The sequence below is a fragment of the Nematolebias whitei genome, chromosome 11 (genome assembly GCF_014905685.2).
Source record: "Nematolebias whitei isolate Nwh7 chromosome 11, NemWhi1, whole genome shotgun sequence".
NCBI classification, from domain to species: domain Eukaryota; kingdom Metazoa; phylum Chordata; class Actinopteri; order Cyprinodontiformes; family Rivulidae; genus Nematolebias; species Nematolebias whitei.
Window position 1 is genome coordinate 23926905 of NC_056508.1, and position 21545 is coordinate 23948449.

Here is a 21545-nt window from a genome sequence, read left to right on the forward strand (position 1 = left end):
GTGTGTGTGTGTGTGTGTGTGTGTGTGTGTGTGTGTGTGTGTGTGTGTGTGTGTAGAAGTCTGCGTCTCCAGTTCCTTGTTATCTGGGCATTGTCTCATGAAGGCTCCATGTTCCTGGTGCATGAACCTTGATGCCTCCATGTTCCTGTTACCCAGTTCTGCACCACGTCCTGGTTTTGCCTCCCTTAGTTTCCTCTCATGGTTCATGTAAGTCGTTGCTGCCATGTCAGCCCTTTTGTTTATTGTCATTAAATAACTTTTTACTATTAACCTGAGTTCTCCAAGTCCTCCCTGCGTTTTGGGTTCAAACCACCACCAGATCTGTACACATTCGTAGTAATTTAAGCAGACAAAGTGCAGACGTGTTGATGCATTAGTGTATAAGAAGTGTAAAGAGAGCCAAGATCAGCAGAAATGTTCAAGCTGCTTCCAGTGGCACATCAGGGTCACCATAGTAACCACACATCTTTGTTTCACTCCCTGGCAGCACCCTTAATAAGACACGTACACAGAGAGGATAATAGAAATGAAGCTTCATACAAAGTAATGTGCATGTTGGAGATACTTAATGATTACCGGTAGTTAATTAAAACCCTTTGTTTCCATTTCTGGGGATGCAAAACTCTAGATGTGTGCACTCTGCATTCTGCAGGGATTTCAGAGACTACCTAATGTCCTACAGCAGTGAGAGACACACTGGATGAAAGCTGCATTTTAATATATAAAATGTATATGAAGTGTAAAATTTCTGTGTTAAAAAAAATGCCAAAAAGAAGGAAAGTTTTCATGGCTCATATGTTAGGATGTGGCGTCATCACACTTTGAGCTTAACATTCTGTGGTCAAAACCTAATCATAAATCTAAACTGTGATCATGATCTTAGCATCCCTGATGCATCTTTACATTTCTATGCTGATGACACAGTTGTTTACAGTCGAGCTAAAACAGTTGCTAAGGCTTTCCAGCTTTTGAAATCAGCTTTAGACATCATCCAGTCAGACTTGTTCTGTCTCAAACTTGTTCTAAATGTCGACAAAACCAAAGGAATGCTTTTTTTCAAACGGGAAGTCGGTCCCAGCTGTTCGTCCTCTGATTTTATCCTCAGATGGTGTCCCTATTGAGTTTGTTGATTCCTATAAATATTTGGGTATCTTGGTCGACTCGCTCCACGTGGAAAACCTAGTAAAGAAACTGAAAGTTAAACTGGTTTTCTTTTTCAGAAACAGATCCTGTCTAACACTGAATGCTAGGAAACACCTTGTATCTGTGACTTTCCTTCCCTCAGTTGATTACGGTGACATTATTTACATGAACGCTCCTACAAGAACCCTGCAGATGTTGGATGCTGTCTATCATGGTGTACTAAGATTCATAACTGGCTGTGATTATCGTACCCACCATTGCACCCTGTATTCACTGGTTAACTGGACATCATTAACTTCACGCAGACTCTCCCACTGGTACATTTTCATCTTTAAATCACTTCTTGGTCTGCTGCCTTCATACATCTCCTCCTACATGTCTCTGCGTGAGTGCAGCTACAGCGTGCGCTCTCAGGACATTATTACCTGCAGTGTTCACTCAGTGCGGACTGAACTTGGCAAAAGGTCCTTCTCCTACTCCGCTCCTGTTTCCTGGAATATCTTACAAAAAGATCTGAAGCTCTCGACCAAGTGTCTTCAAACATCTGTTAAGTTCCTGGTAAGAACCAATGCAGACGTTCCCGTTTTTAGTTTTCTACACTGCCTCATAATCTAGCTGGGTTTTTTTGTTTTTCCTCAGTACATTTCCATTTACCATTTTATTTTCATATGTAAAAAATAAAATTGCATGCATCCTTTATGATTGTCTATTGTTGTCGTTGTTGTCCACTGTTGTCATCAGTCTTTGTTAAAATTCAAGTCTCTCTTGTAAATGAGTCCCTGAGGCTCAATGAGACTAACCTGTATAAATAAAGGTTGAATGAATGTATAAATGTTTAAGAAAGCAAAATGTCTGCAGTCATGTAAAATCCAACTTCCTGTGACACATTTAAACACTGAATTATGGTAAATGGACTGTACTTCTATAACACCTTTCTATCTAATTAAGACACTCAAAGCTCTTTACAACACAATCTATGTCTTCATTTATCCATTCATACAGCACTCTACTAGATCTCTACAAAGTTAATCTGAATCTGTAGAGACTAATCAGATCTTTAGATCACGTTCATACACCGAAGGAACACAGATCAGAGGCAATGAGGGGTTCAGTGTCTTGCCCAGGGACACGTCAACATGTGACTGCTGGTGGAATCGAACCCCCAACTCTCCCGTTGGAGGACAACTAACCACTCAGCCACAGCCGCCCCAAATATGTTTTTTATTCATATGAAATATGCCCAGATCTAGAGTTCCAGGGCGGCACAGTGACTCAGTTGGTAGAACTGTTGCTTCTCAGTGAGAAGGTTGCCAGATCAAATCCCGGCCAGGGAACTTTCTGGGTAGAGTTTGCATGTTCTCTCCATGCACGTGTGAGTTTTCTCCGATTTCCTCCCACAGACCAAAAACATGCATGTTAGACTGATTGGTAACTCTAAATTGTCCCTAGGTGAGAGAGTGAATGGTTTTTTGTCACTGTGATGGACTGGAGACATGTCCAGGGTGTCCTCGCCTCTTACACAGTGACGGCTGGATATGGGCACCAGTGGCCCGAAAAGGAAGAAGCAGGTAAAGATGATGGATAGATGGATGGATGGATGGATATAGATTCCAAATGAAACAATTTTGTTGTGTTTGTAGAAATATTTTGTATTTATTTTTGCAAACTTTGCCTATACTGTTGCCAAACGTTACAACGCACTTTACCTCCTCAAGTGAGTGAACACCATTTTTTTGCATGTTTTTTTAAATCTGTATGATGAATATGAAATCAAAGAAATGTGACAGAAACTAAAGAATAATGAGTAAATAGTAATAATGGTGCTTCAGTGTATGTGCATTGGCAGCCTCAACAACAAAATAAATATAAAATATAACTGTAATCTGCTGCAGATACCAGTGATGAGACATGTCTCAAGCTTTCTGGAGTTCCCAGAACAACACATTTTGGTAAACTAGGCTTTCTCTCACCACTTTCCTCTTTCCCTCCCTCTGGAAGAGCCACTTGACGGTGGCTTGAGGGGAGCGAGGCTGACACTCCAAGAAGGTGCTGCTGCCCTCCACCCCAAACTGCATTGTCTCTCTTAAGCGTTTCTCCACTGCACGAATAAAAAAAGAAAAACAATGAAAACTGCTCCCAAGAACTTTAAAGCGTGTGATGCTGAACTAAAACCGCCCTCCTACCTTTGGCATTGAACCCTCTGCACTGTCTCAACGGATCACCATGTTTAACGTCCTGTCTTCTGCTCCTCCTGACACGAAATTCAAAGTTTACATTTTAGTAGAGCAGTGAGGGAGTGGCACACTGGGATGAAATAAGGCGGCCTCCCCCACCGTTTGGTTGTTGGGGTGAAAGCAGAGCAGCTCTCTCCATCCCAGGCGCAGTAGGGGTCCCGTGCCAGGCAGCAGTCCGAACAGGCCCTGCCGTACACGCCGCAGCGGTGCAGCGACACCTGGGTCAGCCCAGCGTCTGATGACACGTACAGCTGTTGCTGTGGCAACACAAACAAAACAAAGTCAACTATGATTTCAGCGCATGCGCTACAATTTTCCAGGAAGGAAAAAAAAAACATGCTTACTCTTTTAGACGAAAGCTTCATTGTTTTGACTGAAGCTCTGGTCTGTAAGTCATGAACAGCAAGATTTAAGTTTTGTTGTTGCGATCATCGTGTCCAAAGGTATTCAAGCACTTGTGGAGACATACCCGAAAAACTTCCACCTCCTCAAGGGTCAGTTCTTCCATGCTTGTTGGGTCTTTGGGCAAAACAATGACTTTTTGCACAGTGCCTCGGTCTAAAGGTCAAACATGCATCAGGATGTCAGACAAACGTGGTTAACAGTCACTTTCCTGGTTAAACCAAATGCTTCGACCAGTCTTGCCAGATGTTTTACAGCTTTCTCACCTGTGCCCAGAAACAGCACTTCATAACGCCCGTCCACAGCGTCCACCTGATCCACCACCAGCGCGGTGTACCTGTAGTCCACGCCGGTTCTCACCACCAGGGGGCGACGGTGGATAGGATAAACTGGATGAAACATGAGGGGATGGGCTCGGATGAAGTTCACAGCTTCATCTGAGAAGTTCTTGGAGGACCGGATGCCAGGAGTGAAGGTTCCTCCTGGACACTGAATGGCAAGAAAGAGAATTGTAAGTTCCTCTGTTCACTGAGGAGTTTGGAGATGATCTGATTGCGTCCACCCGAGGATTAATACTTACAGTTCCTGGCCTCGGATAAGGAATCTTGCCAGTATACTCCGTCCACTGGTAGTTATGGCCATGTTTGTGGGCAAACGGTCCATTGAAGACGTTGCGAATGTCAGCCATGGAGTACACGCAGACTGCTGAGCCCTTGAACACAGAGCTTCAACAAAAACCATCAGGGTGAGAAGGGAAAAGTAGGAGCTCGCACCAAATGAGTGAAAGTGAAAAATAAATTAACCACAAGAATGTGTGAATGATAAGGTGTGAGCCGCTGAGATGGAGTAAAAAAAAATCAAAGCTCCACAGCATGACTCACCCCGCCGTGGTGAAGAGAGCGTACACCATGGGGTTTCGCTCGTCTTGTGTTGGCTGGATAAAAACATCCCCTGAAAACAGAACGATCTGCAGATTATTCACTCTGCAGTGGAAGAAAACAAGTCGAAGATACAATCAGGTTCAAATTCCTTTGATATTACTTAGTTCATCGAACGGCGTCTCGACGCCGTCAGCTCCTATCACGGAGCAGATGAGACGAGCCTTCAGGAACGTCGTCCAGCGATTCACCAGAGATTTCTGTCCTCCTTCGTCGTTCTGCAGGAGATAAAGATTCATTATGCAGCTGTGGTCAGGGGGTTTACAGCCACTCATCATGGGCGCGAAGGTCATGTTAAATCAGAGCTTCTAATGATTCATTCCGAGTGTTAGTTATTTATACAACATACAGCTTCTGTGATTTTTTTTATTTTTTAAACTAGACGTTGGTGCACAAGTTTGAATTTATTTTGGATTTTCTCTACTGTTTTCCATTGTATATGTCGCTCCGGAGTATAAGTCGCATCAGTCAAAAAAAAAAAGCATCATGAAGAGGAAAAAAACATATATAAGGTGCTTCGGTGTATAAGTCACATTTATTATGCGTCACTGCTGATGCACTGTTTATTATGTGTTTATTATGTGTTTATTTAATGGTCAAAACAGCTTCACTTCGCCTGGGCAGCGTGGCTCCATCCATCCATCATGGCCGGAGCGGCAAGCTCTCCAGCGTTCCTCCGCCTGCACCAGTTGAGTGAAGCGAGCGGGTATGGGAGGACTCGCTGGTGCAGTTTTTAGAAATTTAAAGTCAAAAATTGCCTTATGAATATGGACATTTTAAAAAAAGTATACAAGTCGCTTCGCCGTTATACGTCGCAGGACTGACAAATCTAAGGAAAAAAACTGTGACTTATACGCTGGAAAATACGGTAATCCACACAGATTTTAAATTGTACACACAAAGATTTTAAAAAATACACACATTCACCTAAATCTGATAACAAGTGGTGCTGAAGGTTTAAGAGTGTTTTTTTTTTTTTTTTGACAAGTCTTTTAACTTGTTGTTAGTGATCATGATTGACTGCAGCTGGTTGTTTTTCTTTGCCGGCATTCATAAATTTGTTTGGTAGCTCTTATTGGATTGGTTAATCTTCATTGATCTCCCTCAGAACAAATAAATTTGGTTTAGATGTTCAGGAACCACCTAGGCTCAGGCCTGTCATGAACTGCTGGACCAGTCTGTCCACAGCGAAGCCAGATTTACATCAACATGAACTGAGGCGGTGCTGAACAAGAAAGAAGCTCCTGCTCCAAAAGTGAAACCTTCAAGTTCAACAGAAATTGCAACTGCTGTCATGGACAAACCAAACATCTTCTGGAGAAAGGTTTTATGGTCAGACAGACAAAGGTTGAGGTGTATATTTGGCAACAAAACAAGAAGGATGTTTAGAGGAGTTGAGTTGAGGCATTCAAGCCTTAGAACTCTATCAGCTGTTGAGCATGGTGATGGTAGCATCATGTTGTGTTACTGGTGCACTGGACCAAGTGGATGGAAAAACAAAGGAGGACTACCTACAAATTCTTCAACTTCACCTTAAATCAACAGCTGGACACAATGATGTTCAAACAGGACAATAATACCAAAAATACATCAAAACTGGTTTCAGATGAGATAAACTGGGTTGACATTAAGCTTCTGAAATGGCTTCCTGACCTGAATCTTAAAGAAAATTATAAGACAAAGCTTTAAAGCCACTTAAAACAGAAACCCAACTAATTCAATGAACTACCAGTTTTACCAAGAAGAGCAGTCAAACATCCAGCCAGAGCTGTCAGCAGCCTGATGATGGATATATAAAGATATATCAGAATATAGGATATATAAAGATATACTGTATATCAGAATATAGGATATATAAAGCTCTTGATCGAGGTGCAACTTTTTAACGAACACTTATCCAATAACTAGTGGGGATGTATTTAAGCCTGTAAAATTTTAACTATATATGTGAATGTGAAAAAATAATAATAATCCAAATAAATTAACATAAAATCATCATAAAATTCACAAAAAACTCAAGCCTGTTGTTTTTAAAAAGGCATTTTGTACAATTATTACATCATGGAAAAAGAAGATTTAAAAAAATAATTAAAGCCTCAGATTAAAGACTTTCATGCCCATGATGATGAGTGGATGTTTCTGATTTCCTTATAATTTCATGCACAGCTGGATGCAGCTCACCAGACACACTCGTCCCACCCTGGCAAAAACCGTGGGGCTCGCCCCACCAGGAGTTTCTAAACTCTTCTCACGGAAGAAGAAGTAAAGTTTGTCATCGTTCTTTTCTGCACTGTCAGGGATCTGCTGGATCTGAATAAACACAGGCTCTGGAGGATAAAAGCAGATAAGCAGAGAGAGGATTGAAACAAGCGGTTGTCAAATAAAATGAGAGGATTCATAACCTGCAATCATCAGCGTTTAACTCTTCACACCCACGCTGACTCACCGTTCAGCCACCTGGAGTCATACTGCTCCGTCCTGATGGCTGGCCTCCCTCCCATGGTCCTGAACAGAGCAGCATCTGTGCTCATGAAGTCAATATGTACACCTGCATACAGGTTATCATCTGTAGAGGCGAGGAGTTACAGAGTGGAGGTTACAATTGGTGCCTCTGTAGGTCAAAGTTCACCTGAGTGAGTGTTTTTTGGCAGGTCTTACTGATCAGAACTGCAACGTTTTCCTGTTTGGGATCATAGGAACACTTTCCCTTCCCTGAATCCACAAACCCAGAGACCAGTCTAAACAAGTAGTCCTGCAGAGGCAGATCAGACACAGAGTATGCATAAAAATAGCCTGTTCAGATGAAACAAGGGAGCAAAAAAAGGAAAAATCATAAACAAATCAGTGTCCCAGTTTGCAGTCCTGAAATATTTAGCAGGGCAAAGCTTTCCTGGTCTATACTGCTGGAGGGCGATTTGCTGTAAATACCACTCAGGGGAACTGAAAATGTCTGGTTCACCTCCGCCCTCCAGCCTCGGTTGACGAACGTGCAGATGGGTTGATACGCCCCCGTTCCACAGGTGTAGAGATGGGTGCGGTTCCACGGCTCAATCAAACGCACAAAGTTGGCACACTCACCCTGGACCAACAAACACAATCTAAACATCAATATCCCATTATGAAAGATGATTTTTATTTTTAATAAAGAGGATGTAAACACAAGATCGCACCTGTTTACCCTTTCCTGTCATCTGACATTCTCCCTTTCTCTTGGCAGAGGCTGGCCAGTGGATCTGCATTAGAGAAAACCCCAAAACAGTCAACAGTGATAGATTGTTGCAGTTGAAGGTTTAACCCTGCGTACCGAACAGCACACTGGATTTAAATATAAAACTCCTGGTTTGTACGCACTATGAGTGGCTCCTTGTTGACGTTGTGCATGTCCAGAGCCACCAGGTACTCCCGGCTGCCCAGGTACAGGCGGCCCTGATCCTGATCCATCAGGAGGATGCGGTAGTCGCTGGTGTTGAAGGAGAAACTGAAGGGCCGGGCTGCTTTTGTGTCCATGAGTTCTGTGTGGAAAATATTACAGCTTTGTTGAAAAGAACATCTGGAGCTTTTGGAAAAGCAGCAGCAGCAGAACAAACACTACCTCTATGAAAACTATTATTCCCTTTGTGCCTTTGACATGTTTTATTGCTGACTTGGATGAACTCGTGGTCTCTGAAACAGCGCGCTTTTCACAACTTTTTTTTGGGGGGGGAGCAAAAATGTGTCACTTATTAAATATAGCTCAACGTGGAGCGCGTTAAGAAGCATATTTGCTTTTAAGATCTCAATATTTTATGAGCGCTGGTGTCTGATTGAGTTGAAGCTGCTGCATGCCCCGTGGAGTTGGGCGAAGAGGCAGGACTCTTAAGAAACGCGGTCAGTGGAACTCACCGCTAATTCTTCAGATCGTTTGTGTTCAGCAGAGCGTAACCTGTTAAGACATGCTGCAGTGGAAAATGTTTCTCGTGCTTTTGTATTTTTTTTTTGTTAGTGTACTCCTGAAAGCCTTGATTTAACCTTTTTGAGCTGCTGTAAGACACATGGCCTCATGTCAAACTTTTCCAGCAATTCATTGCACTGGTTCCAACATACATGTCAATTCAATTCAATTCAGTTTATTTATATAACACCAAGTCACAACAGAAGTCATCTCAGGGCACTGAACAGAAACATTCACATACATAAGAAGTAAGTAAATATCATTAATTATCTGAGGAGCTGACTGCTTTGAGTTTAACTTGAGCAAGCATGAAGGAGACAGTGGAGAGGAAAAACTCCCTCATGAAGAAGAAACCTGTAGAAGAACCAGGCTCGGGACAAGCGGCCATCTGCTTCAACCGGTAGGAACAGGAAGGAATTTTTTTAATTCATTTAAGGAAATGAGTTCAATTTGTCCTCTAGTGGTCTGAGCTAGCAGCATAACAAGCCAACCTTAACTATAGTTAGTGGGAGAGATCATATCTCTCCAGTTTAAACTTCTCTCCACTGGCTTCCTGTCCAATCCAGAATTAAATTCAAAATCTTACTTCTGACCTACAAAGCTCTCAACAACCTAGCTCCATCTTATATTTGAGATCTTTTTGTTCCACATTTTCCTAACACAGCATTTCACTCTCAGACTGCTGGCTTACTTGCGGTTGCAGTTTCCATAAGCAGAATGGGAGGAAGATCTTTCAGTTATCAGGCTCCTCTCTTGTGGAAACAACTTCCAGTTTCTGTCCATGAGGCTGACACATTGTCCAGTTTTAAGACTAGGCTTAAGACTTTATTTTTTGATAAATTCTATAGTTAAGACTCTGGCAGCAGCATTTTGGATCAAATGAAGACCTTTCAAACAAGTATTTGGACACCCAGATTATAAACCATTGCAATAGTCCAGTCTAGACGTGACAAATGCATGAACCAGTTTTTCTGCATCAGTTTTAGATAAGATGTTTCTAATTTTAGTGATATTACGCAGGTGGAAGAAGGCGGTTCTAGTAACGTTTTTAATGTCGGAGATAAAATACATGTCCTGATCAAAAATAACACCAAGAGTTTTAACATTAGAGCTGGAGGACAGATTAATGTCATCCAAGGAGGACGAAAGACTGAAAAATGTATTCCTAAAATGCTCAGGCCCAAAACCCAAAACTTAATCTGTGGTATGTCCAAGATATTGGCCACCATATACGCACACTGAGGCATGTTAAAGACAGCACGCTTAAACAATGACAAATGTTCCCAGAGACCCTCAGAAGCAGGCTTACAGGGATTCAACAGGAAGCGCAATCTTTATTTACATCAAAGCGCCTTCCATCTTCCTTTTGAGGGCAGCGCTAACAGGATGCAGTCAAGGTGTCACTAAAATAAGCTGTGCAATCGGATCTCCGGTCAAGGCGGGATGGAGGCTCAGAGGTGAGGCAGGGTCCGCTTCTGTTCCTGAGAGGTAAACACAGGAAAACAAGACCCCACTGGCCAATCTCCACGGAGCCAAAGTGGATTCACTGAACAGACTAAATGTAGAAACGCCGCACCCCTTATACATGTCTCCATACACCAAAAATAGCAAACAATGTCCTGCCATCATCTGGTAAACATTCAGCAAACGCTTCTGCTCTGACAACATTCTGACACTATACGGAAACATGAAAGTCCAGTACAGAGCTGCTGCCAGGTCACCACGAGCTCTCATGTTACAGCCTGACAACATATTGTCACTAATGGCTCCCGCCACTTAGTCTCAGCTCCAGCTCTCGTATGAACAAACTGGTGACAGCGCTGTGAGGGTATGAGATTCTACAACACGGCTTCGGTTACACAGTTACACAGTTACACTTTGCTTTCTAGCAATGCAGACTAATTCAAACGACCCCTGATCTTTCTGATGTGTTTAATTGACTCAACTTCCTGCGTAGGAGATCCCTGTCCTCTGCACGCCCCCCAGAGCGTCACCTATAGCTTGGCTCTCAGGCGTTCAGAAGAATCACATGTCCTCGAGCTGCCATGAAACCTCCTCCGCAGGCGCCTCAAGGAACAAAGACTCGCTGTCACAAACAATGAACAATAAATCCTTGGAGTGGCAGAAAACAGTTGGGGACTAAATCCAACTTCTCTCCTTTTCTTCAGGATTGAGACGGGGGAAGGGTGGCTGAGTTCTGTAAAACCTGAGATGATCTAAAACCTCTGGAGAAGCTATGAGTCTGTGTTATGGAGCTCTGTACAGATGTGAATGCCTCAAACTCAGAAGGGAAACGCTCAAGACCAAACTTGTGTAATTGGTCTAAATTTTTTCACCTTGCTCCACTGGTAAGCTGTTTACCAGGGGAGGGTTAGTGTTGAAGGTCATAAAAGTGCACAGCAATTACCCTCTTAAACCTCAAATGGAACTGTCTCTCTACGACATGTAGACATCTGCTGTCACTCTCACGAGAGCAGACAAATTGAAAACAGTGCGGCACGTACACAGCAAGCGTTTATCAGCCACAGATCTCCCGATGAGCTCTGATCTGCTTCAGATGGCTTCTAATGTGTACAAAAATCATAAATGTTTATCGCCGAATCACTGCACTCGAACAAGATAAGACGCCGAACGCTGTCGAGACCTGACCTGCACCCAAAACTCCCCGACTCAGCTGCACACGAAAGCATCCAAGAATGTTATAAATCCAACCCATGCCTTTCAATTTTCACCTTCGTGTTCTTAGCCGAGGTGTTGTGCACGTGTTCTTGCAAGTGTGCCCGTTCACAAGTTGGAGTGACACCACGGCAGAGCTGTGGAAATGACTGCAATCATCTTGAATTGTTTTGATAAAAGCTGCCATCCACATGTTTGTGTAGACACGGGAAATTCCTAAATACCAGCAAAAATAAATGCTTTACCATCATCTAGGCTTTAGCCCTCAGAGACAGTACCAATTTGCTCTTGTGATTGAATTTCAGACAGTTCCTTCATGTGTCAGAATGTCAAAACAAAGGACTGACAGGTCGGACCATGGTATCTGTGGACTTCAGGATGTGGACAAAACGTTTTGTCGAAGGGCACAACCCGTAACTCAACACACGCAATATCCACCTTTTGTTTTCACTGTCGCTCTGGTTGACATGTGGCAGGAAATGCCTTCTTTACATATGCATGAAAAGGAAGCAAAAGTGCAGGCGTGGATGAAGGAGTTCGTGTGCACGCCAAGGACTTATTCGATAAACAAGCTGCACATACAATGGGAAAAGAAAAGAAACGAACATTCTCAAATGGTATGGTAGTTCCAGTTTAATGGACGAACATTCTCAAATGGTATGGTAGTTCCAGTTTAATGGAAACAGAATTTGATTGATGGTCACTTTGATGGGTGAAATGTGTTGCTGATTATCCATGCTGCTGATTATTTCATGCTGCTGTATCCATTGCATACTCATCTGCTCACACAGACTCATGTTCGTGCTGCTGTTGTTCAGCGTATTGTTGCACTATTAAGTGTGTAGTGTATTTCTTAGTTATTCATATTTTTGCTATTGTGGGATGTAACTGAGAACCTGTGTACACCATTTTGTTCCACCTCATGTACCACATGTGATGTGAATGATAATAAAACCTACTTGAACTTGTACTTGAATATAAACTAAAAGAGGTTGATCATGAAAAAGGTGGGGGGGATCAGCCACAAACTCAAGGCCCGGGGGCCAAATGTGGCCCTCATTGACATCTTATCTGGACCTCAAGATGATATGTGAAACATCAAATATTTCTATCTCTTGAATGTTTTCAGTAATCTTTGATTATGATGTTGAAAGCACAACAGAGAACGTCAAATGAGACCAATCAAACTCTTGTTGAGGAACCTGTGACCAAGAAAAGATGTCAGGTATCTGATTTGAGTTCATGTAGATTCTGAAATTGACCCTTAGGTTGAAATAGGTTTTAATTTTGCCCCCCTTTTGTAATTGAGTTTGACACCCCTGAAGGAGGAGCTTGTTTGTGTCTGAAAGCCGGTGGGACAAAAGCCAACAAAAACATAATTGATAACACACCAGATTAGTTTAAAGTTGAGGGCTTTGGCATCAGCTTGAATCACCACGTTTGGAGGAAACGAATTGCTGAGTCTGACTCAAAGAACACCATCCCCATAGTGAAGCACGCAGGTGGAAACATTATGATTTGGGGCTGTTTTTCTGCAAAGGGTATAGGATGACTTCACTGAAGGACCAATGGACCGCACCGTGTACCATAAAATCTTGGACAAGAACCTACATCCTTCAGCCATCGGCATATAATACTAGACCAGATGTCCCAACCTTTTCTTGTTGACTTGGTTTATGGAAGCTGCCATGTTGTACTTCTGGGAACAGAGTGTGTGTACTCGCAATGTGAGGCTGCACAGCTGCAGAAAGAAAAGCTTTGCAGAGAGTGGTGAAAGCTGCACAGAAGACTGTTAGAGTCAGCCTCCCCACCATCACAGACATCTACACCTCCAGATGCTGGAAGAGAGCCACCTGCATCATGAAGGACCCCACTCACCCAGCACACACATTTTTTGCTCCACTCCCCTCAGGAAGGAGGTTAAGGAGCATTAAGTTTAGAACCACTAGACTGAGGAACAGCTTCTACCCTGAAGCTGTTAAGACTCATGAATGTCTAACCAGAATAATCCCTGAAAAATCACATCATGTTGCTGCTGATCTGTTTCAATGTTGCTGCTGATCTGTTTCATGTTGATGTGTTCATGCGTGCCCATCTGCTCACACAGACTCATGCTCATGTTCGTGCTGATTTTCGACGTAATGTTTTTATGTTATTAGTGCTTATTGTATTTTTAGTTGGTTTTTCTTAGTTCATATCTTAGATGTTATCATTGTTTTTCTTTTACATTTTTCTTGTTGGATGTAACTGGGACCCCGTGTGCATAGTTTCGTTCGCACCACATGTGGTACATGTGGTGCGAACGACAATAAAGAATCTCTGACTCTGACTCTTTAAGGCCCTCTTATCCTCCAGCACAACCCTGGTGTTACATGACATTTCTTTTAAGCATGAAATACCTAAATTCAGCTAAACATGCATGTTCTCTCCATGCGTGGTTTTTCTCCAGGTACTCATGTTTCCTCCCACAGACCAAAAACATACATGTTAGGCTGATTGGTAACTCTAAATTGTCTCTAGGTGTGAGTGAGAGAGTGAATGGTTGTTTGTCTCTGTGTCCCTGTGGTGGACTGGAGACCTGTCCATGTGTCCCCCGCTTCTCGCACAGTGACTGCTGGACATGGGCACCACACACCACTGCGACCCGGAATGGAAGAAGCAGGTAAAGATAATGGATGGATGGCTGTTCAAAAAGTGAACCAACAACTGAATCTACATGAAACAACAAGAATGATTTTACAAAGGACAAAGTCCCATTTGTTTACATAGAGGGAGCAGGACTTCAAACTTGTAGTGAGACCAGCCTATAGAGACACTGGTCCTCTTCCAGCTTCAACTCCTGGTACTCCACATAAGGTATATTATTATAGTATATGTTGATGCATCAGCCAGAACCCTTAAGAGTGGACTTTGAGCATGACAATAACCTAAAACCTATTACCAAGGCAACAAAAAGTGGCTAAAATAAATTTAGGCTAAAGTTTTGAGCTGAAGCTTCAAGTTAAAACGAATAAACACACAAAATCAGCAGGAGATCAAATAATTATTTCACTTCATAAACTATTAAAATAAACCCCAAGAGGAGGACTGGTCTTTGTGAACTCACCTTTGAAGGAGAGGCGAACCCGCGGTGCAAACTGCTGCAAGCCCAAGCCTCTGTAAACACAGAGGGCCAACAGGAGGAGTCGGGCTCCTGGTGCTGTCATGGTAACAGTCATGCAGGTAGCCCACAGAGATCTAAATCTGGACAAAAGAAGAAAGAGGAACGAGCGTTATTATAGAGTGCCCCATGAGAAAAAGGGAGACAGAAGAAGAAGGAAGGACGAGTGAATAAAGTCTCTCTGATCTCCGTGATCAGACGCTTGGCCTGCAGCCTTCCCAGACGAGACGTATAGTTTGGCAGGAGAGGAAAACGTTCAAATCTTCACACCTGCCCTGGAAAATATGACAGCCCTATTATTTATTTAGAGAGTAAATGTAGCGAGGTATGTGTTGGGACTGTAAATCGGTGCTCTTGAAAGGAGTCTGACAATTAGAAGAGATTAAAATCTTCTATCCTTCATCTTGAACAAATTCTTAAACACACAACGCTGACTAGTGCGTGGATTTCAGCCACGAGTTTCCAAAAGAAACCTGTTAATGAGCGTGCCAATCGATGACTGCCCCCGGCTCTCCCTCACTGCTTCAACAAAGCACGTTGATGAGCCCTCAGAAGGCTGACGAGTGAAAGGCGTGACAGTTCAAAGAAACAGGTAGCCCTGGCTGAAACAATCCCTGACACTTTCAGGGGGGTGTTCTGAAACTTAGCTCAACTGTTAGACCCTTAACTCAAGCATTCATTATGCATCTGCACTTTGCTGGAGAGGATCCCATATAAATTATGAATACTAAAAGCTGAGTCCATAGCATCCATTAAATTTTCTCCCTGAAGGTGTGCCTTGCTTTGGGCTATAAGCTGCCCCCCCCCCCCCCCTCCCCCCTGGTTATTTATTTATTTTCATACATCTCCTCATGAAGACGTCGGAGCAGAACGCCTGGAAGAGAGGGGTTTTCAGGAAGAGTTGTTCATGGTGATGAAGAAAGAAAAAGGAGTGAGAGTTCACAAAATCTGGGTGTGACACATAATTCGAAAAGCCTGTTCCTGAGAAAAATCTGAGGCTTCTGCTGAAGCTGAAGGGACTGGCATCACGAGGGGAACGTTTAGAGGACACAGTGGCAGCACCTTCAATAGGCTTCATCGCACCAATCTGCTCAAATGTTGATCGGCCTTCAGATTTCTTACACTCAATGCAAATGATTCATATTCACAAGGATGACAAATGAGCCTGAATGAGCACCTAATAAATACAAACACTAATAATGTAACAACCATGTTAACTGCATGCCTATAAGAACGCCGCACATGTGGTATGTCTGGATTTACTGTACATACAAACAGGCAGAGGCAAAAAGGAAGTCCACACACTTTCAATTTTAGGATTTTACACATTAGGGTATTAAACAAAAAGAAAATGTTCAAATTTAACCTCAAGTGTATAAAACTGTGTCCATCATCTTAATATTTATTAAACTAAATGGAAGCCAAAACTAAAACGCTGTGGCTGGAAAAACTAAGTCTACTCTTGCCTCTTCCTGTGGATTTCAAAAGTTCAGTAACAGTCAGGAGCTGCTGATCAAATACATTGATTAACTGGTCATTGTCAATGTGGGCACCTCTTAGCAGGAGTTTGCTGCTATGGAGCATATAAGTGTGTGTTAACACAATGCCACGATGGAAAAACATCAGCAATGACCATAGACAAGCAGCTGCCCATCTACATGGAGGCTGCACAGCTGGAGAGAGAAAAGCTCTGCAGAGAGTGGTGAAGGCTGCACAGAAGTCTGTTGGAGTCAAGTCTCCCCACCATCACAGACATCTACACCTCCAGATGCAGGAAGAGAGCCACCTGCATCATGAAGGACCCCACTCACCCAGCACACACACTTTTTGCCCCGCTCCCCTCAGGCAGGAGGTTGTGGAGCATTAAGTGTAGAACCACTAGACTGAGGAACAGCTTCTACCCTGAAGCTGTTAGACTCATGAATTCCTTATCAGGATAATTGCTGTAAAAATTAAAAAATAAAAATCACTGTAATGTCACTTTAATTGGTGATATGTGACTTATCTGTGCTGCTGATTATCCATGCTGCTGATTTCTTGCCTTTATGCTGCTGTATTTATACCCAACTGCTCACTACAAACTCATGTTCAGGCTGCTGTTTAATACACCATATTATTTTTAATTATTAGTGTTTAGTGTATATCTTAGATCCTTGTATATAGTTTTTTTTTAATTCCTTATATTTTTGCTATTGTTGGATGTAACTGGGACCTTGTTGTGTACACAATTTCGTTCCACCTCATGTACCACATGTGATGCAAATGACAATAAAGAACCTTAAACTTGAATACAGACAGAAGATTATTCACATTTGTTACACCTGACCGTCTTCCCAAGAGTGGATGCCCCAGCAAATTATCCCCAAGGCCAAGACAAATCAAAGAAATCGGCAGAAACGCAAGAGTAGATCTCAGACTCTACAGGCCTCAGTTAGCAGGTTAAAGGTTAAAGTTCATGGCAGCTCAATTAAAACAAATGAGCAAGTATTGTTTGTTTGGAAGGGCTGCATAGAAAAACCTCCTCTCTCTAAGAACATGGCAGATTTAGGTTTGCACAGTTACATCCAACAGAGAAGACCTCTGGAACAATGTCAACAATGTTTGGACAGATGAGACCAGTCTAGAAGTTGTTATCCATAATGTGCAACAGCACGCTTCACAATAAATAAATACAATAAGGAAGAAGCGGGTAAGGATAATGGATGGATGAAAACAAACTAAATGCAGTATAACAGTACAAACACACCCAGCTGTCAGCACAGTGGTGGAGAGGTGATGTTTTGAGGCTTGGGAACCCTGCTGTCACCGAGTTGACTAAGAACTAAGACCAAAGGATTAAAAAGACAATTGTGAGGCCATCTGTCCAACAGCTGAAGGTCAAAACTGGGTCATGAAGCAGCAAGACAATGATCCCAAACAGAGCAGCTAATCTACAACAGAATGGCTTAAAAAGAAAGAGTCAAGGTGAGGAACGGTTCAGTCAAAGTCCAGCCCTCAACCTGATTGAAACGATGGGACATAAAGAGAGCTGAGCAGAAATAAACATCTGATAACCTCAATAAATTGATTTGTAAAGAAGAGTGGGCCAAAAATCCTTGAGACTGATAAAGTGGAGTTATTTCTGCTAAATGAGGCTCTATAAGTTACTAAATCATGAAGCAAACTTTCACACAGAGAATTTTCATTTTGGCTTTGTGTTTCCTAATCCGTGGTGAATCTGTTGTGAGTTTGCGAATAATTTGTAGAACCTGGGGAAGAGTTTTATTTCCCCGCTGGTAAAGCTAGAAATGGAATGGGGCGGCCGTTCTTTTTTACATTACTGTCTGTATGAAAATCAAAATGATTTGGCGCAACAGAAGATTTAAATTCATGTTTTATGTGTGAGTTTCCTTTCAGTAATTCTAAAGTTTTACACCACAGATCACGTCTCAGACTGCAGGTTTACTTGTGGTTCCTAGATATTCCAAAAGCAGAATAGGGGCAGATCAACTTTTAGTTTCTGTCCGTGAGGCTGACACTTTGTCTACATTTAAGATTAGGCCTAAGTCTTTCATTTTTGATCAATCCTATAGTTAGGGTTGGCTTGGGTTTCCTGAGCTATCCCTTAGTTATGCTGCTATAGGCTTAGACTGCTGGAGGACAAGCTGATCACATTTCATCACTCTGCTGCTGTCTTTACTTGCTCTACCTGATTGTATTTGTAATTATTTATATCCCAACATGTGTTTTTTTTTTGTCTTTCCTCCTATAGAACAAGTTTATAAATAAATAAACTATATAAATAACTGAACATACACCTGGACCTGCCATCCTGTGTTTGTTTGTTTCTCCTTCCCGTCCTCTCAAACCCAGCCTGTCACAGCAGACGGCTGCTCCTCCTCTTCTGCTGGAGGTTTCTTCCCGTTCAAAGGGAGTTTTTCCTTTCCACTGTCTCCTTTGTTCTTGCTCAGGATGGGAGACTGTGACAAAGTGAAGATTCAAGAAGTCTTCTGCTTCCTTAGATAGAAAACTTTTACTGATTGGTTAAGTCAGGTCCTCTGGACGAATTCTTCTTCAGGTTCCTCTCTTGTGGAGCAAACTTCCAGCTTCCTTAGACCTGATTTAAGCTCGTTAGATTTTTATACCTGGATTATTGCGCATGCATCAGGACATTTTACTAATTGGCTTTTTTATGTATGTGAATGTTTCTGTTCAGTGCCCTGCAGCAACTTTTGTTGTGACTTGGTGCTGTATACATAAACTGAAATTAATTCTCACGGTTTACTGTGCTAGTGTTGCTCCTGGTTGTAATAATCCAGCACTGGGCTGAGCCCGGGCTGGTGGTCAGACTGGTGTGTTTGTACAGCAGGACTCTGGGTTTCTGAGCTGGGTGGGAGCTCCAGGACAGATTAAAGTTCTGCTGTGGTAATAAACGGGTTCCTTTTAAATAATTACAGGATTTTATTCGGGCTTTTTGAAGCGGGGGAGTGCGCACTTACCTGTGAACTCAACATCCAGAAATAGGAGTGGAGCAAATGCGCGCCCCCTCTCTGTCTGTCTCTTCCTGTCAGATTAAACACCACTCGGTAACCAAAGTTAAAAGTTAAACCAGGCGGGAGGTAAATGTCCTACCTCTGACTTCTGCTTTTCTCTTGCTGCTGCTGTGTCTCTGAGAAGAAGAAACAAAGCCTCAAACTTGCGGGATTACTGCTGCATTCCCCGCGTTTGGCACCTCGGAGTCGGACCCTCTTTGCGCTTTTTACGCAGGAACGAATGATAATAATAATAATCCAATAGGTTTACAAAAAAAAAAAATCCTCTGAGATTAAAAAAAAAAAAAGTCTGATCAGTTGCTTTTAACTAGACACATTCCTGGGGGAAACAAAAAAGAATCAAATTCCCAAAAGCTGTCTGTAAAAGTTTAAATCCGGACGTTCATCCGCGGGATGAGGTCTGGATGTTGGTCCTCGGAACCTTTCGGTTTGGACCTGAATGAGAACCAAGAGACCAGGTGCAGGTGTTGGGAGACTGATCTGTCCTGCTGTCCTCTCCCTTCTGTTCTGCCCCCACCCAGCCTCCCCTCTCCTGTTGGCGCACAGCAGCTTTGGACCGAACCTCTCCTACACCATATGGGTGTGATTAACCCTGTCAGTGCTGGTGGACTTTAACACGCTCACCGAGACAGGACTTTGGTTCCCCACGCTGCCAGCTGGAGTCTCTGAAGATGTTTTTGTTTTCTCCTTGGCCTCAGTCATGGGGGCCGAAAGGTGAAAAGTGTGCGCGCGATTTTTTTTTTTTTTTTTTTTTTTTTTTTTTTTTTTTGCCTGTGTGTGTGCTTTAGTGTCTGTTAGCAAAATATCTCACAAACCTCTGGATGGATTTTAATCAACCCTTCTGAAATTAATCAATTGATGCTACATCTATAACTGATTACTTTTTGGAGCCACACTGATTCAAGATGGCCGCCACAGCCAATCCACCTTAGCAAACACAAAAATAGCTATAACTCAGTTTGACAGAAATTGTGCTCAAATTTGGCATGGCAGTAGTTGAGAGTCAACCCAAACATGCACATGAGAATTGATCATGTGAGATTATTATTGTATGTTTTATTTAAACCTTCATTTTACCAGGAAAGAAATCCATTGAGATTATTAATCTATTTTACAAGGATGTCCTGGGCAAAACACCTTTTTCATTAACTATTGAAGTCAACCATGGCTGTTAGCGAAATATCCTATGTGAATGGATTTTCTTGAAACGCTCAGAAGTTATCATGTCCATCTACAACTAATTAACATGTTGCATAATTACATTCGGTCTACTAACAGGGAATCAGCTGGTTTTGGTTGTCAGCAGCAAACTGGTTGATCCACTCTGAGAAGGTGCTATTTAAGAGACTGAGCTGAATACAGCACCTCAGACTGAGGAAGTCTCTCGGATGAGAGACGAAACGTTTCTATATTTTTTGCTTTGTGTTGTTTTTTGTTTTTTTAAATGTCCAGAGGACCAGATTGAACTTTTTTGGATTTTTCTACCTGGATTATTGAGCATGCATCAGGATAACAGGGAATGAAGTTTTAAATTACGGTAATAACAACTTAATCCTTATGGCTAAATTTTTTATCCATAAATGCCGTTTCCTGAAACATATTTTTAAATGAAATAATTTTATTAAGAAAGTGCTTAAACGCTGCAAAACTTCCAAAAGCCCAATCCTTATACCAGTATATTAATAACTTATTTTAAGACTTGAAACTCCTCTTGCATTTGTAACATTTTTTTTTATTTTGCTGTTTCCTCAAATTGTTCATTTTCTTTGTTAATTATTTTTCTATTCATAATTTCTGCTTAGTTTTTTTTTTTTTTGTCACATCAACTGTGAACATGTTTTTCTTGTTATTTGCCATGTTATATCACCTTTTATATTTGTTTTTGTTTTTTTCAATAAAGACAAAAAAAAAAAAATCCTTTTGCCCCAGCCCAATTCAAAATGGCCACCGCAGGTAATCAACATGGGCTTACACAAAAATGGCTTTAAGCCCTTTGATTGGCTAAACTCTGAAGGGGTGGTAGCTGAGAGTCATTCACAACACATACTCTGAGCAGAAGATGTGTAAACTTATTTGATCTAAACAGCCACAACGCTATAATCCAGCCACACAAGATGACTCAAGATTAAAACCTTATAAAAGGCAGCGGGTGACGTGCATTCCTCCACTGAATGCCAGGCCTTTAATTTTAAATAAATGTTTTTCTTTGACTCTGTTAGGGAAACTCACTCGTGAAGATAAAGAAGTGGGGCGCCTGTTGGAACGGTGTCACCAGCCAGGTCAGCCGAAAAACGATTCCAGGGATTCCTCCCAGGCTGGCACCAGCGCTCATGACAACAGTGACAAAGCAACCAAAGGAGGTGGGGGTGGGCCAGTGGGTGTAAAAGACACCCAACCTGTTCACAGAGCCTCTGGGCTGAAATGAAAGCTCCCTTCTGAGCACCTCTCACGGCTCTGTGGAGAGCTGTGATATCACAGGGCCCCTGAAGACACAAAGGCAGAGGGCGAGGCGTGTTCTGAGCAGCAGCC

General features: G+C 42.3%; 1 protein-coding gene across 1 annotated transcript in view; it reads right to left on the minus strand.

The window, feature by feature from the left end:
* LOC119417548 (semaphorin-3F) overlaps positions 1-19523 on the minus strand; it is a 20670-nt gene extending 1147 nt beyond the window's left edge. The window contains exons 1-17 of the mRNA XM_037684779.1: positions 19096-19523; positions 14431-14567; positions 8069-8229; positions 7888-7950; positions 7677-7796; positions 7376-7469; positions 7164-7283; positions 6899-7044; positions 4821-4935; positions 4661-4730; positions 4360-4504; positions 4046-4268; positions 3847-3935; positions 3722-3763; positions 3477-3634; positions 3327-3394; positions 3114-3241 (exon numbers count right to left, since the gene is read on the minus strand). Of these exons, the coding sequence (XP_037540707.1) occupies positions 3114-3241; positions 3327-3394; positions 3477-3634; positions 3722-3763; positions 3847-3935; positions 4046-4268; positions 4360-4504; positions 4661-4730; positions 4821-4935; positions 6899-7044; positions 7164-7283; positions 7376-7469; positions 7677-7796; positions 7888-7950; positions 8069-8229; positions 14431-14542 (1854 nt within the window). The 5' untranslated portion in view covers positions 14543-14567; positions 19096-19523. The remainder of the gene's footprint in view (positions 1-3113; positions 3242-3326; positions 3395-3476; positions 3635-3721; positions 3764-3846; positions 3936-4045; positions 4269-4359; positions 4505-4660; positions 4731-4820; positions 4936-6898; positions 7045-7163; positions 7284-7375; positions 7470-7676; positions 7797-7887; positions 7951-8068; positions 8230-14430; positions 14568-19095) is intronic.
* Between the last annotated feature and the right edge of the window lie 2022 nt (positions 19524-21545).